The following is a 15,427-nucleotide window of genomic DNA, read 5'->3' as shown; positions in this document are numbered from 1 at the left end:
AACGGCACGACGCTTTGAAACGCTGCGTAGCAAGCTGATCACGTCGGTCGCAAAAGGCTGCGGCCAGCCACGATTCTTACGACTAGTAATAAGCCTATTTATTTGGTATTTTATATTGCTAAGTATGTGAAGCAAATCTTGGCCGAAAAAATTGTGAAAAACACTGATCTGAGGGGCACTGGAAAAGCACTGTATCACCACTGATCTGTGACGTCAGCATTGATATAGTATAGTTTGAAGTATGTTTCTGTTGCCTGCTAAAATCTATCCTGATTAAAGCTACCATGTTTGGCAGCACCTTATAGCTCAACTCGCTCATACAGCGAAACGTCAACGTTTCGACATGTGTTCACGCTGCAGGCGTTAGCGAGTACAGACCGATACTAAGCTGCGAGTTTTGTCGAGCTAGGATGATTTGTTCTTATGCGTTCTTGTCTGTTCAAATTTGTTTTCATTTTCGGAAATTTGCTACAAATTAGTTTGCAAAGGCATCAGGTTTAGTCACCGATCATTTCCAGTGGATCAGAAGCTTTTCCCACCCCTGCCGCCAATAGTCATTACACTTATGATAGACACGCATCTTTGCCTATCATCGCTTCAGCAACGCTCCTTGATCCCCAAATGAAACCACTGGACAGCAACTTGCCTCCGAAGTTTCTTCGCGTGTCAATAATGGCTGAAATCCATGCTCAGCAGACCAACGGAAGCATCGACAGATCCTTCCCCTGGCCAACAAAGGCATGGCTTTAGTTGTGGCTTTCTACCCTGGAAAGCTGCTATGGTTTAAGACTGAACTTTTAGTTGATTGGCCACATTTTTCCGAGTGCATTCGTGAAGACCAGAGATGCCTGAATTGATTTGATGGCTGAATGAATTGACCTGAACTGCCTTGCGGTGCACCGCAGGGCAGAGCGGTGAACGGTGAGCGGTGCCAGGGACGCTCATGACCCGGTGGTAGCGATTCAGCAGCGCTGGCGCTGCAGCTGCAGCGCTGACGACCGATGAAAGCCAGCGGTCCTGACAGCGCCTGTGCAGGCGGACCGACACCTCACGTCGACAGGCCGTCACGTATCGTGGCCTGGCCAAGCCCGGTCCAATGTCATCACGCACGAAAGCAGGGATGGTGCCCGGCTGTGCGCCATTCTTTGTGCCAAGGCTGCGCCAATACCACTGGACGTTGGCGAAAAGAACGCGGGCGATAGCGTGCCGCAGGCAGCACACGCCTTTTGAGTGATGGCTCAAACATCGACCGTGTTCGTACCGACACTGGCGAACGCTGTTTTTTTAGAGGTGCAAGTTTTCTAGGTCGTTTGATGTATTGTGGAATGTGTGCTTGTGGACCTGTCAAGCTCTCTATGTCGTTTCGCTTGTTTTGGATGGATGCATGGGCCATTCCCGGAACCAAAACATAAGGTGAGGTTACACGATGTTCTGCTGTGTTAAGTCGGATGCTGCTGTGCGTAAGCACAAAGGGTCCAATCGAAGCTCAGCAATATTTATTTCTTACGAATTGATGAGCGCATTTCTTTCCAAACATCGACATGTTCTGGTCCCTTGTGTTTTTCGGTGACAAAAAAGAACACAAAATAATGAAACCGATGCCGATGTTGGATGATTTGCGAAGGTCACTCAGAAAGCCCCTTGGAAGAAAAACAAAACTTTACAAATGGCTGTATTCAGTGATCGCGTCCCCTGAAGCTGTGTTGGGTGACGAGGACTTACGAAAGCTCGGGCGCCAGACACGCTGGTGTCTGACCTTGATCGATCGATCGGGCCCTGTCCCGCCTCCGCCCCTTCCCCCCCCCCCTCCCCCCAACACGACACAGCCTCACTACTTTGCCTGTCGGGGCCCCGCAGCAGCGCGTGCGATGCTGTAACGCCTGGTGTTTTGGATTCGTCGGTGTTTTGGAGCCGTCCGCCCAGCGTGCCACCGTTCGCCGCCGTCGAATATGGAGCGAGGCCATCGACGCTCGAGAACCAGCGTCGTTCGCCCATGTTGCTAGCAGCACCGAAGCAGCCGGTTTGTTTAAACTTGCGCCTATGACAGGCAGTGTGTCTAGATAGGCTTGGAAGCAGCAAACTGCGACTCTGTTCCATCGTCTTTGTTCTCTGCAGCGGTCCATGTTAACGCTGGTTCACTGCGTGGCCAACGCTTTTTTTGTACAGATTGTGACATCCAACGCATGCAATGGGAAGGGACGCCTGTCACCGGCAGCAAAATGTACTTATGACTATTAAATATTTTTGTAGATTAGTACGGGGCTGAAGCGAACGATGTCCACGTTACGCAACCCAGTCCAAATGTTGTTTTCAAACCAATATTGTTTTACTACGCCAAGGGGGAGCTCGTGGCTCAAGTGGGTCCAGGCTGACTAAAAGAACGATCTCAACGTCAACAAATCAGAAATTGTGCAGCACCAGCAGCGCGGTCCGACCCCTGTCTGGCCAGCTCCATTCATCACACATCATGCAATGCGTTGGACTGGCAGGTAAATGAAATGCAGCTACATCATGATTTGTAACTATCGTAAAAGCTGACATTCTCATTGGACCCTGTGAATTGGTTTTGTACCTGATTGATTGTGATTGGTTCCCTGGAGCTCGGCTGAAGCAAACTGATAAACATGAATTATTTCATGATTGTGGGTAAAATGCGTGTAAATATATAGTGGTGCATTGCATTGTGCATTCATTGTAGTTGAGGCATACACTTTGAAACCATTTCGATAAACTGCAATATATTTCGCCTTTGTGCAAACAGCTGCGTTGAAAAAGGGTTCCCACCATTTCCAAAGGAGGAAGCAGGTCTACGTGAGATCTGTGCGGTAAGCCAACGCTATACATTCTACGTGTCCAGTGCCCAGAGCACATCGTTAGCCTGCTACCTAACCGCTGTTCTCTACGCAAGACATGTGGCAGTTGTGTCCACTCCAACACGTGCTAACCCCGCTCCCCCCCCCCCCCCCTCCGTGCACCATGCAGGGTGACTGGCAGGTGTGTCCGCCCCAACACGTGCTGACCCCACTCCCCTCCTCCGTGCACCACGCAGGATGACTGGCAGGTGTGTCCGCCCCAACACGTGCTGACCCCACTCCCCTCCTCCGCACGCCACGCAGGATGACTGGCAGCTGTGTCCGCCCCAACACGTGCTGACCCCACTCCCCTCCTCCGCACGCCACGCAGGATGACTGGCAGCTGTGTCCGCCCGGACACGTGCTGACTGCGGTGACAGCCACCAACCAGTACATCCTGGATATGGTCAGCATGTCATGTGGCTTCATCACCACGGAATCCGGCAGCTTCAATGGTGCTTGCACCGACATCATTGTGCCGAATACGGTCGGTTCTGAGTGAGTAGACGGAGGGTTGGGGACGGTAGACAGGGGACCGGAGACGGCGAACAGAGGGCCGGGAAAGGCGGAAGAGGCGAGCCCGGACTCTAGCGCTTGCAGGACGGGGGAGTTTCCTTTGCGAGAACTTGCGCTTGATGAACTCTTTTTGCTCTTTCCATGGAAATCTTGTTGCTCCTTCTGCGGCAATTAGCTCCCTTTACGGCACTTCTGTTGCCACTGTCGCGTCGAGCGTCTTTCGTGTTCGGTGTGAAATTTTGGTTTCCTTACCTTGCAAGGACGGGTGTAAAGCTTGTGTTCGCTCACTTTTTTTACTTCCTTTCCAGGGGTATGCGTTCGATAATTTTGTTTCTACTCACTTCGCAAAGACGGGTGTATGGCATGCGTTCCATGATCTTGTTTTCACTCACTTTACAAGGACGCGCGTGAAGCACTTGTTCGATAATTTTCAAACATCGAGTCGAGGCTGCCTTTTAAAAATTTTTATTGGAAGTCGCATCTTTGCAAGTCGTCGCTGCAGTTGGCTCTCCGGCATTGCGTGATATGGTTTCGGAGGGGCGACTAAATAAAAAAGACTCCCTAACCGGAGTGTGTTGTACTGGCAGATGATAGCCCTATACTAGCGTTATCGAATGAAAACAGTTGCGGTCTTCGCGCGCAAATGTAAACATTTTTCCCGACCCGTCGTAGTCGGGCCGCTATCGTCGGGCCGCCGTAGTCGGGCTGCCGCAGTCTGGCCGCCGCAATCGGGCTGCCGCGGTCGGGTCGCCGCAGTCGGGCCGTCGTCGGGCTGCCGCAGTCGGGCCGTCGTTACACTGCCGGGCGATGGTTCTCCAGCGATGTCACCGCGCGCAGCGTTGCTCTTTCCGCGCACGAGTCAATGCAATTCAAATTGGAAACGGTATCGCTGCACACCGCCACCGCGGCCGGCCCACCAACATTGAGTGATGCGCTGTCGGAGGGTCGAATGAATACGACAAGCGTGCTGCGTAGTAAGCTGATGCAGTATAGTGGCGTTTTACCGTCACTGTCGAATGCACGCAGTGGCACTAATTCCCCCGGTATTTATACTATCTATACTATCTATATCTATATTTATACTATTTATGCTATTTATGCTATATACTATCGGTATTTTTTCTCGGGCGATTTTCAGGGTCTCCACGCTCTGGCAGTTATGGGACATGTTTCCTCTCCCCCCCCCCCCGCACGGTGTCGCGATTCCTGTGAAAAGGTTGGGAATGACGTGGCGACGCCCTATAAGCGTTCACGCCGAATGAGAGATGCTAAGTGCACTTTCGAGCTTTGTGGCTGTCCATTTTCTACGCTACATGTGGAGGGGCGGGTATCTGATTGAGCGTTTCTTAAGCGTAATATGTGGGAGGTTTTTTGACAGAGTAACGTCACGTTCAGAGGTTAATTTTTCAACTTCTGAGCCTGCATCAACTCTGAGCATTTTCAATGTCATGCATCAGTTAATGTTTTTTAGAACGTTTTAAAGCATTACAGCAGTGTCGTGGTCTTCCTTGCTCGACAAACAACACGCTCGTTTTTGTTTCGCAACTCTAGCTTAATTAGTGGCGGCCAAGCGGACGTGATCTTACGAGACATTACCCTTACCACAGCGTTACCAGGAAGGGGGCTGGGAAGGGGGTCACCCAGCGTAATCAATGCGTTATCAGGGAAGCGGGCGGACAAATGACAAAAATGCATGGCCTGTATGGACGGACCCTGCCTGGTTTCGCACTCTGGTAGCCTGAGTGTGAAAAACCTGGGCGTGCACACATGGCAGCCCCGAGGGGCACATGCCCCCTTGCGAAGTTCGTGGCATGAATTAGAATGTATACGTGATCTCCTGTTGATAATTAAAAATTCCGGTCAGAAGCGTAGAAATGAGAAAAGCCGTTTTTCTCATCTGTATGTTGTCTTCTCTATGGCTGCGATAACATGCGGTGCCGCTTTACAACTCGCAAGATCGGTCACGGGGAGAAATTGGAAATGTGCCCCCGCCCCCCATTGTGAAACACAGTGTTCGCACCTGATCACATATTTAATATGTATACACTTCCTTTACTATGCTCCACCTTTATATACACATGTACGCATGTAAATATAAAGGTGAAACGGAACTTTGGCACCACCTCACAGAACCCTTTTCAAAGGCATTGTACACTCCCTTTGCGTCATGCGCAGCGCGTAAGACTCTGGGGTTTGTCTAAAAACCCTCGCCACACGCTGAGCGTCGCTCGTCGTTCGCGCGCCACATGAGGCCACAACGCACCATGAACCCCTACGCTGATCTCCGAAGTCCTCGATCAGATCCGCCCGTCATCTAACAACCGCGCTTGTTGCAGTTTCTCGGCCGTGTGCGCCAACAACCACCCGGTGGCCAACCTGCTGGTGGGCTTCATCTACAATGAGAACCGCACGCCTCGCTGGCGAGGAGTCCGCTGCTGCACTTTCGCGCGTCCGGGGCAGTAGGCGGTCCGTTCTGCTGCCCTTCCCACGGCTGGAGGAGTCAGAGTCCGGTCTAGAGCTGGGGATTGGCGTGCACTTTCGAATTCGAATCTTTGGGAATCTTCGATTGAGATGGAGATTTGAGACACCACGTACATTTCCTTGGCGTTGGACTTTGCATCGAATTGTCAACATTTTCACGTCAGGTAGTCCACTTCTGAAACGTTTTCCTCCGTGACTCACCGATTGACGCGTTTCCCAATCCACTCAAAATAAATGCAGGGGCGTAGATGTAAAAAATGATATAACACACCACGGGTGAATAAGATCTGTGATAGACGCGGCAGTGACATACACGAGCTACCATTGCCTTGCTGAAGCACAATTAGAGCTCTTAATGTACCTAATACGCTTTCGCATCCTTAAATAAGAGATTTCATGGCTGGGCTGTGGTTTCTAGAATTAAAAAGCACAATTCTCATATTTTGAATACTGGTCTGCGGACTTCAAGGACTTGAAATATTCCAATCCATTAGAACCCTTTCGAATCCAAATCCTAAGCTCTCGTTGCGTCTCCCGTTTCTGCTCACGGTCGCTTCAGGCGGGACCCTGCCCCTGTTTCTGCTCTCGGCCGCTTTAGAAGGGACCCTGCCCCTGTTTCTGCTAACGGACGCTTCAGAAAGGACCCTGCCCCTGTTTTTGCTCTCGGCTAGGATGGTATGGTGATGCCCTCTGCTCGTCACGCCGCCGGAATGGTAGAAGTTCCGCCCGCTTTCAGACCCTGCGATGGACGCCATATACTATAAAAGATGTCGTGAAACAGCAGTAACGGGACCAAGCAGAGAATCACACATTGTGGTTTACTCCCGAAGGAAACTAGTCGAATGGAAAAAGGGTGGGGGACCAGGAAGGTCCACCTACTTTTCGTAAAAGTGCAACATTCACTCTATGGTGACCCATGAAAAAATCCGCTTCACGCCGATATTTGGACATGTCAGATGATGGTGCGTTGCTTTGCCCTGTGACCCACGTAAATGGATTGGAGGGCCCGCCGTGATGGCGTGATGAAAATAGCCTCCTGTGACGCGTGCCTCGCGCCTGCGATCCTAACTCATAGCTCTTAACCCAGCCTGGGGATGCACAAGCTTGTGGATCGGAAACAGGGATCGCCCCGTTGTCTTTGTACCGCATTCACAATGCTTCAAGTCACTGGCCAAACCTATCTGGTCCTCGGCATCAGTATTGCCATCTGGACTCCTCCATTGCAACCACTGACGGCTTGTGGTACGCTTTCTCCCGCAGGACGTTTGTGTTTGCAGCTTTGGTCGTTGCCTTGGTGGCAGTGTGTCACACACAATCCGTCAGCAATTTAGGAAGCTTATTCGAAACAACGTAAGTTGAGTGCGATTGCGAGGAATATTATGGACATGGATAAGATAGTAGTAACAGCCTTATGACTTGATTACTCGGAGAAAAACCAGAACCAGATCTCATTCGCTTCGTTTTTATCCGAAGGATAATGTCATTACTGCTACCTTATATAAACTTCGTTGAATGCTCCATTACCTTGCTGACCAGCTCCACCCAGCTTGGGACGGTGAACACGCGAGCAACCCCATTCAATATTCGTCTTGCGCTACACAATGCTTCGGCATATGACAAATATCCTAAGAACACGCGATGTGTAATATATGCGTCGGTGGACACAGCCGTCCACGCCATGCCGACGAGTGGTTACGGGAAAGCGACTTGGATCCTGATTGTTCAAGGACAAAAACAAGATGTGAAGCAGCCTGATACATCCCACGACGATAAACAAACGCTTGGCTAGAAGAGCGTAAGTCTGTCGCATGTAGCTGGATATGGGAAAACGACTCATGAAATGCGGCGGAGAGCAAGGTTGAACCAAACCAGCGCATGAGTGCTTGACTTGTCGGCAAGAATGCTTCTCGCGCAGCGGTTCACATTCACAAGCTCCCAGGCAGCGGGAGCTGCCAATCCATTCCTTCTCACTTCACCTGGCTACTCCAGGTTCCATGCGACATGACGCGCTACAGCCGCCGCGAGATGCTACACTGCTTGGAAGAACAAAACGCTGCAAGTTCCCTGAAATTGCTAAGGACCAAGGTCGAGCACAGCCTGCATGTCTGGAGAGTGCAGACAAGACATCTATGGACATATAATTTGCATGACTGAAAAATGTTTCTGTGCGTTATGTAGGCCGGTCCAGATGCCCTTGCCTGTGGCCCATACTCCGGTCCCAGGAAATGTAGGGTCCCAAGAGTAACAAGCATCGGCTGAGGACGTTCGCAGCGCGGATAGCTTCTTGTGACCACTACAGCTCACCAAAACGCAAAACGCACTTCCCGAGAACACAACACGAATTTGCATTAGGGGGCTCTGATCGCTGCGCTTTAGGGGCTCTGATCGTTGCTGGAGCTCACTGGGTTCCTACTGGGACCCTCTCGCTGTCCCCGTATCCGTATCCCCGTATCACCAACCCTGTGCACCTACGCGCACGTCAACGTCGTGCACTGTGACGATGAGGTATGGTAGCGTTTGAAGATGTACTCAAAACGTTGTCATGCCTGCTACCATGACTGGATACTGGCAATACGGTTGAATTTTCAATACACAACCCGGCCCTCTGGTAGCGTGTATGATTGTGCACGGCGACTGAATCGCCATTTCTTCTAGCATATGTCGTTGAGAGTCCACCTTGAGTGCACGCTGTAAACCATGATGAATTAGCACGCCGTATCGTACCCACATACCCCTATTGACGCTTGACATGCCATGTTAATGAATGGGGGGGGGGGGAGGACTGTCGGCACTCCCGGGTCACGCCAGCACCACTCGGCGTCGCTCTTGCAAGGTGAAAAAGGACGGTAACCGCGCGTGTGCCAAACACGATGCTCTGCCGCTCCAAAGACAATGCGGCGTACCTCTGCTTGAACGGTGGACGCACTGACCATGCTCTGAGCTTCTAGACACAACATGAAACCCATGGCGACACGTAGTTCCAATTCATCACCCGAATCACAAAAAGCGCCCAGCAAGGGGATTGCAGCTCACCCCAACCAGCGCCGGCGTTGGTTTCAAGCATCGAAAATTTCTAGTGAGATCGGCTTAAACCACATCCCGAGGGCCGCTGGCGTTTAAGGCCTGGTCCGACGGAGCATTGGGGGCAAGGTCGGGCGTATGTTCGTTGACCATTCTAGCCGATGCGTTCTTCAGCACCAAATCTCGTCAGCACGCCCATACGCGTGCAGTCACATCGCCGCTCACTCGGCTGCTCCTTCTCAGAGGTCAGAGCACGTGACTCCTCTTTATTCGCTTGTGCTACTGAACTCTAACGACGACGGTCGTGACTGACGGAAGCCGTTGAAGTGGGTGGGACACCCGCATGCGTCGTTAGCATTCCGCCACGCTAGCCGGCGTCAGCTCGCCCAAGACCCGCCACCAACGGCCTCCAAAGTACAGGGCGAGCAACAGCATTGGCGTACCGGTGGATGGATCACGACTACGAACACGAACGCGCCTCACCCCCTTGTTGCATAATGCAGTCACACATAGCGGCAACACGTGCGTAGGCACCATCTGACACGGATTCAAGCAACGCACCGCCATCGATCTATATACTTCCTTGAAAGGGTGATCATCCTGTAGTTAGCTGATTCCAAGGGCCGAACACAGCTGAGGCGGGCTTGTTGTGTTACGACGACAAATCACAACGGGAGTGTCGAGAGCTATCACATGACGTCATTGGCCGCCCGTGAAGATCTGGGCACTTTGACCCAAGCGGCCGGAGGCATGGCCACAAGACCTCGTCACACGTCCAGTCAATCGGTCAGCTAAACATCACGTAGTCCTTGCCCTCCTCCAGCCTGAGGCTACCCAGGTTCGCCTCAAACTGGCCGCCCGTAAGGTCCATTTTGACGCAGATCACGAAGGGCTTCTGAGCCTTGCTGAAGTGCAGGATGGGCACACGAGGCTTCGGGGTGAGATCGCTGTTCTCGTAAACATAAACGCCTTGCTTGATCTTCCGATCATCCACGTCACAGAAGGCCGCAACCTGCAGTGAAAGCGGACGCAGCGTGAGAGGAAACTACTAATATTCGAGGAGCACCGGAGACATTCGTTGCAGGATTGTTCCGTGGCCAACACATATAAACAACATGGCGACTCAAACTATGAACCATATAACATTGGACTATGAACAACATGAGGAGGAAGTATGCACAGACGACCGTGAAACAGATGTTTGTATCCCCCTATCGTCGGAGTCCCGCAATTCCGCAAAGGAGGCGGATGAGAATGGCACACGTGAACGCGCATGCCCGCTCCATCAAACAACATATACGCCAGTGACTGGTAGAGCGCGGTGGCGTCCTAAGCCACGCGGCAATGCTGAATGTCCGCGAGACACGCGCCAAACAACGAATGCACACTTCAGAGCTCGCCGTACGCTCGCACGCCCAATCGACGTCGAAGTTCGAAACAATCAGTGCAAAACAACGGCCACAGCAAGAGCGACGGCAGCTGACCAACCCCGCCGGCAGCTGACCAACGCCGAACACGCGGCATTCGCGCCGGACAATCGGCGCTAAGACGGCTCCAGCACGCTTAGCAAGCTTTAAGGCGAGCCCCCACAGCCCAATTGCAGCTGAAAATGAGGCGCCGACGGCGATGATCGGCGATGTCGCCGCCCTGTAAAACAACCGACTCCACAGTCTCGTGACGCTTACAAAGCGAGGCCATCTGACCACGGTTGCCACCGACCTTGTCCCTGTACTCGGCCGGCAGACTGCGGTACAGCTTTCGGCCTTGCTTCCCACCGTTCCAGATGGTGAAGGCGGGCCAGGAGAGTAGCCAGTGGCGGCAGAGGCGCTCCACGCGCAGCTGCCATATGGTGTCCCTGCCGGACGGCCAGACGCCACGGGGCTGTGACGTCACCTCAGCGCAAGAGCCGCCGGGTCACCACGCGAGTGTGGAGGCCTCCTCAAAGGGGTCCGCTAACGCCTTGTCTAAGGCACGGCTGTGGGGGCCTCCACAGAGCAACGCCTTGTGTAAGACACGCCGATCAAGCTGACGACACGTGGACGGTCGTTTCAACATTTCGCTGCCATCTTAGTGGAAAACAGCCACCAGTGATTGTCCTCAGGGGCGGCTTCGGGCACGCATTTCAGAAGGTGGACGTAGGCAACCGCGCGCTCGAAGTGGGATACCACGGTGCTCATCGACTTTGGCTAACAACTGGCGGAAGCTCTGGATCACATCAGCGGCTCCTCCGATCCCCTTTCGGCCACAGACGAGCCATACCGTGCATGAGGGTGCCCAGGCTCTCACTCATGTATGGAGAAGGTGGCGGCGTCTGGGTGATAACGATACACGAGAACCTCCTCGTCGACCCGCGCCACCCACCACCACCGCCATCTAGGTGTCGGTAGAAGAAGATCAAGTCCTCGGGCGTGCCGCGGCCAGACTCGTCGAACCCGCCAACGCTGGCAAATGACAGCATGCCATAGAGTGTCTCCATACGAGGTTGGCGAGATGGAACAGCACACATCATCGTTTCATCTGACAAATATTTTCACACTGAGATGACGTGCCTGAGTAAGAACAAGATAGACTGAGTCAACCAGGAGCAAGAGCAACATGTCAAGTGTCTCCTGGTAACAAACGCCCGTATGTCCAGATTAGCCAAGGGGTGGGAGGCGAGGACTGCAAAAACTTTCAGCGTTCCATCAACGGACATGTGGCACACACATTGGTAACACCACAGGTTCAGGTGCTACAGCCTTCCACTTACATGGTTTCTCTATGGTCAGTTACCAAAGTGAATATCTATGATCGTGTCCCTAGGGAAGTGAAGCTTAAACATGATTTTATCATATATATATATATATATATATATATATATATATATATATATATATATATATATCAAGCTGTGTGACAGCTGTTAAAATGGCGCCCAAAACAGCCCCAGTCTGGACCAGCCTCAATGACGTCCACACGTGGCGTCACAGCGTCACACACGTGACGCCATGCCGACGTCACACCAGGCCAGGTAACGTCAAACCGCCCCCCCCCCCCCCCCCCCATGCCGCTCACCGGTCGTACACCGCGCGGCTGCAGTACCACGTGGGCATGATGACCGTAGGGCCGTGTGACGTCACCACCTGCTGCGTCAGCTGACGGCGGTCGAGCGCGTTGGCCCAGCGGGTGTAGCGCTCCGTGGAGCCGGCCGGATCACGAACGAACCGGCCGCCGATGATCTGAGGGGCAGGACAGTGCTGCCATCTGTGCGTGCGGCGGGCACTCTTGCCGCCACCTCTCCATCGCAAGTCATATGGTGTCAGCTTGCATAATATCGGGCTATCTACGGAAGGAAGTTGTTTGGACCTCCCTCCGCGTCTGGTGTTAGCATGAACATGGTGACACCGTTGACAGTACCCGTGCTATCATGGCATCGCAACGCACAACGCACACGCAACGCCAACGCACCAGGCGAAGACAGAAGTGTGAACAACTGTCTCAGTAGTAATGTTGATACCTTGTCTGAATCATTCTGGGAGCCCCCAGGCTAGTTACCGGCGGCTCTGAGGTTCTCACCATTATACCACATCAGACATTCCCGAGCAGCGAGGGTTGATGAATGCACAGCGAAAAAGGTAACGTTCTCCACATTTCACTGTTTGGCTCATACCGTTACACTGGTGAGACGGTAAGAGCATTTCGTATGCGGTAACTATATCATGCAAACTTTGGCATATAGAATAAGAAGACGATGAGAACATTCGGATCTTTCGGACGCGCCATCAAATCACAGCGATTGCGTATTACATCGCGTGTTGCACAAGTGATCTTTGTGTATCATGCGTTCACATTCAACCCTTTGCTGAGTCCTGTCCGGGATGCCCTTGACTTGGATGGGGAAAATGGCGCCGGCTGCGCGTACAAAGAATTCAAAAAGGTATGCCAGATGCCACAGTGTAAAAGTCAAGAGTATCAATAGAAAACAGCCAATCAGCAGTCACCTTGCTCCAGCCTCGTTGCGGGTACGAACTGGTGTCACAAGCTCCGAGACATCCAGCACTGACACACCTTAAATAACAACTTTAAACACACCTTTGCCCGTCCCGGTGGCTCAGTTGGTTAGAGCGTCTGCATTCCGACCCACTCATCCGTGGCGGGATGGGTTCGAGTCGCTTTAGGGCGCTCGCTATTTGCCCTTGGCAGGTATGGCCTGTGGCCGGTGGCAGCGGTCGCGCTAAAGGTCAGTTGACGTCAGGGGGCAGGACGGACCGTGCCGAGCATTACGGCACGTTAAGCTTTCGCCACTAAATTCTGCCGTTGCCTGGAACTGCGCGATCGGATGGTGGGGGTCACGGCTCACACAACAAGCACTGCTTAGCGTGAGCGCTGATCCCAGAAATCCATCCATTCAAAGGATTCGGACCAAATTTAAAAAAAAAACAATCAGCGGCCACCTTGCTCTAGTCTCGTTGCGGGTACAAGCTGGTGTCGCAAGTTCCCAGTCATCCAGCAATATGACACACCTTAACTACCAATCAATGGTCACCTTCCTCCAGCCTTGTTGCACCATCCAGCACTCCGACACGCCCCCAACTGGCACGCGCACCCACACACAATATTGCATAGGACGAGCCTGGCCGGTGGGCAGACCAGCGCCATCTACTCACCGCATCCGGACTGCGGAGCGCCGCCAGGTGCTGACAGCGTACCCGGCACGGCCGCATGACGTCATCCTGTCGGCCAGGCCCGGATTAGCGGAGGGCGCCGGCGGGCGCGCAAGTCACGGCCAACGGCGCTAACACTACCAATGACTTCACAGCTGACTGCTGTGATTTTGTGTGAGTGGGATTGGAGTGCTGCCAAAAATCCTGCACATTTAAAACTATCTGTGATGGTTAGCATGATGACTTCCCCACCAATGGCTCATTTTCCATTGCATGTGCTGGATATTGCTTTCCACACTCTATGTTATTTACATGTTTGTAAGACAATGATGTGGATCATTTAAACATAATTAATGCATTAATACCCATGTATGTGGTCTGTGTGTGATTGCATGAACTCCTTATTAAAGGATAGGCTTGCTTAATGCAAAGTCACTTATGTGGTCCTTACCATGCTCTTTGATGGTACTTACAGAGTCAAGAAAGCACAAAAAATTCCCAGAGCTTTGAGCAACAGCCTGGTTTTTTGCATAACCCACTGAAAGCAAAGTGACAAAATTAGTCTACAAAATAAAGACTAAGTGGTTTGAAACTGAAAACAAAAAAAAATTATATCATGAGGTACAAATCTGCCACAGCCCAAAACACATGAGCAGAGACAAGTGTGTTTCAGTGTAGGTAAAGGAAAACTAGACAATGCAATGACACATGTATGCACGCATGCACACATGCAGGCATGTGCACACACACACACACATACAAGCAGCTTCAATATTTCTTTATGAATATTTAAAGTATGTCAAACCACCTCCATCTTCAAAGTCAAGTGCTTGTCAGCTTCTTTTTATGTATACCTCCCATTGCTGGTGTGCCACTAGAGACCACCAAGGCATAGCCCTTGTCTGTCAGGGAGGCCCTGAACTGCTCCAGGATGGCTTCAGACTGGTCTGTGCAGCCATCAAGATATGCTGAGAGTTCAGCTCTCAGGCTATGGTCTTGGCTGAGCACTGACTGGAGGCATGCAGAGAGCCACTTCTCAGCATTGTGGATGGGCAAAATGATGCTCTGAAAGCACAAAGAAGTTCTTACATAAGGAAATGTATGGAACTGTGACTAAAAAACACAAAAAGCACAACTTTTTACATTTACAAAAAACCTTTTCATGATTTGATAAGTTTCATATGCGCATAACACTGTTAGCATTAATCAGAAAATGTGCATGACTAGAGCCACAGTCTATCAAAGCCAAAGAAAATTGCAAGGATACTGGTGAGTAAAAAGACTCATGCTAAAAATATGCCTTTTTTACATCTGATATATTACAACATAAAGCCAATGCAAAGCAGTTAACATGGCTACCACCAGATGAATTATAAATGAAATGGCAGAAAGTTATTCATGTAAGGCATGACATTACACACTTTCGCTAACAAGTATCTGCTTAACCTCAGTCTCACCCACCCAAAAGCCCAACTCTGCAACTAAGTTCTACAACTGCAGGACAGTGAGATACCATGGTTTTGCCTTATGAAGTATAATGATACAACGCCGTGGCCACATCGATCAGTAAAAAAAAAATCAGTATCACTTACGACATCCATGCTTGAATGTTCTTATGCCACAGCCAGCAGTACCTAATACCATTGCAAATGACTACAGTGCCAGCCCAGTAAACCCTAATCCGCTACCAAATAATAACTACTGGCAGCAAGGCGATCTCAAGAATTCCGTGGTCTCGTCCGCCTCGATCATGTAAGCACTGGTGACTGCAGCTCTATTTTGTCGCTATCGCGCTATGATGCATCTTATTTCAAGGTGTATAAATATATACATGTTCTTGTGTAGATACAAAGGAGAAAATCTAGGATGAAGCGAAATGTAACTTAAACGGAAGAATTGAAATATATTGTGACG

The 15,427-nt window shown here is 51.3% G+C and overlaps 1 protein-coding gene across 1 annotated transcript; it reads right to left on the bottom strand.

The window, feature by feature from the left end:
• Positions 1–9,135: 9,135 nt before the first annotated feature.
• LOC119113886 (UDP-GlcNAc:betaGal beta-1,3-N-acetylglucosaminyltransferase-like protein 1) lies at positions 9,136–15,244 on the bottom strand. The gene is given in 9 exon segments (XM_037238119.1): positions 9,136–9,882; positions 10,590–10,725; positions 11,157–11,227; positions 11,230–11,311; positions 11,925–12,088; positions 13,517–13,582; positions 13,987–14,051; positions 14,368–14,578; positions 15,106–15,244. Coding segments are annotated over 9 exon segments (1,029 nt in total). The 5' UTR covers positions 15,115–15,244; the 3' UTR covers positions 9,136–9,657.
• Positions 15,245–15,427: the final 183 nt, after the last annotated feature.

Source organism: Pollicipes pollicipes, unplaced genomic scaffold (assembly GCF_011947565.3).
Source record: "Pollicipes pollicipes isolate AB1234 unplaced genomic scaffold, Ppol_2.1 Scaffold_7262;HRSCAF=8765_pilon_pilon_pilon, whole genome shotgun sequence".
Lineage (NCBI taxonomy): Eukaryota > Metazoa > Arthropoda > Thecostraca > Pollicipedomorpha > Pollicipedidae > Pollicipes > Pollicipes pollicipes.
This window is presented reverse-complemented; position numbering and strand designations above follow the sequence as displayed.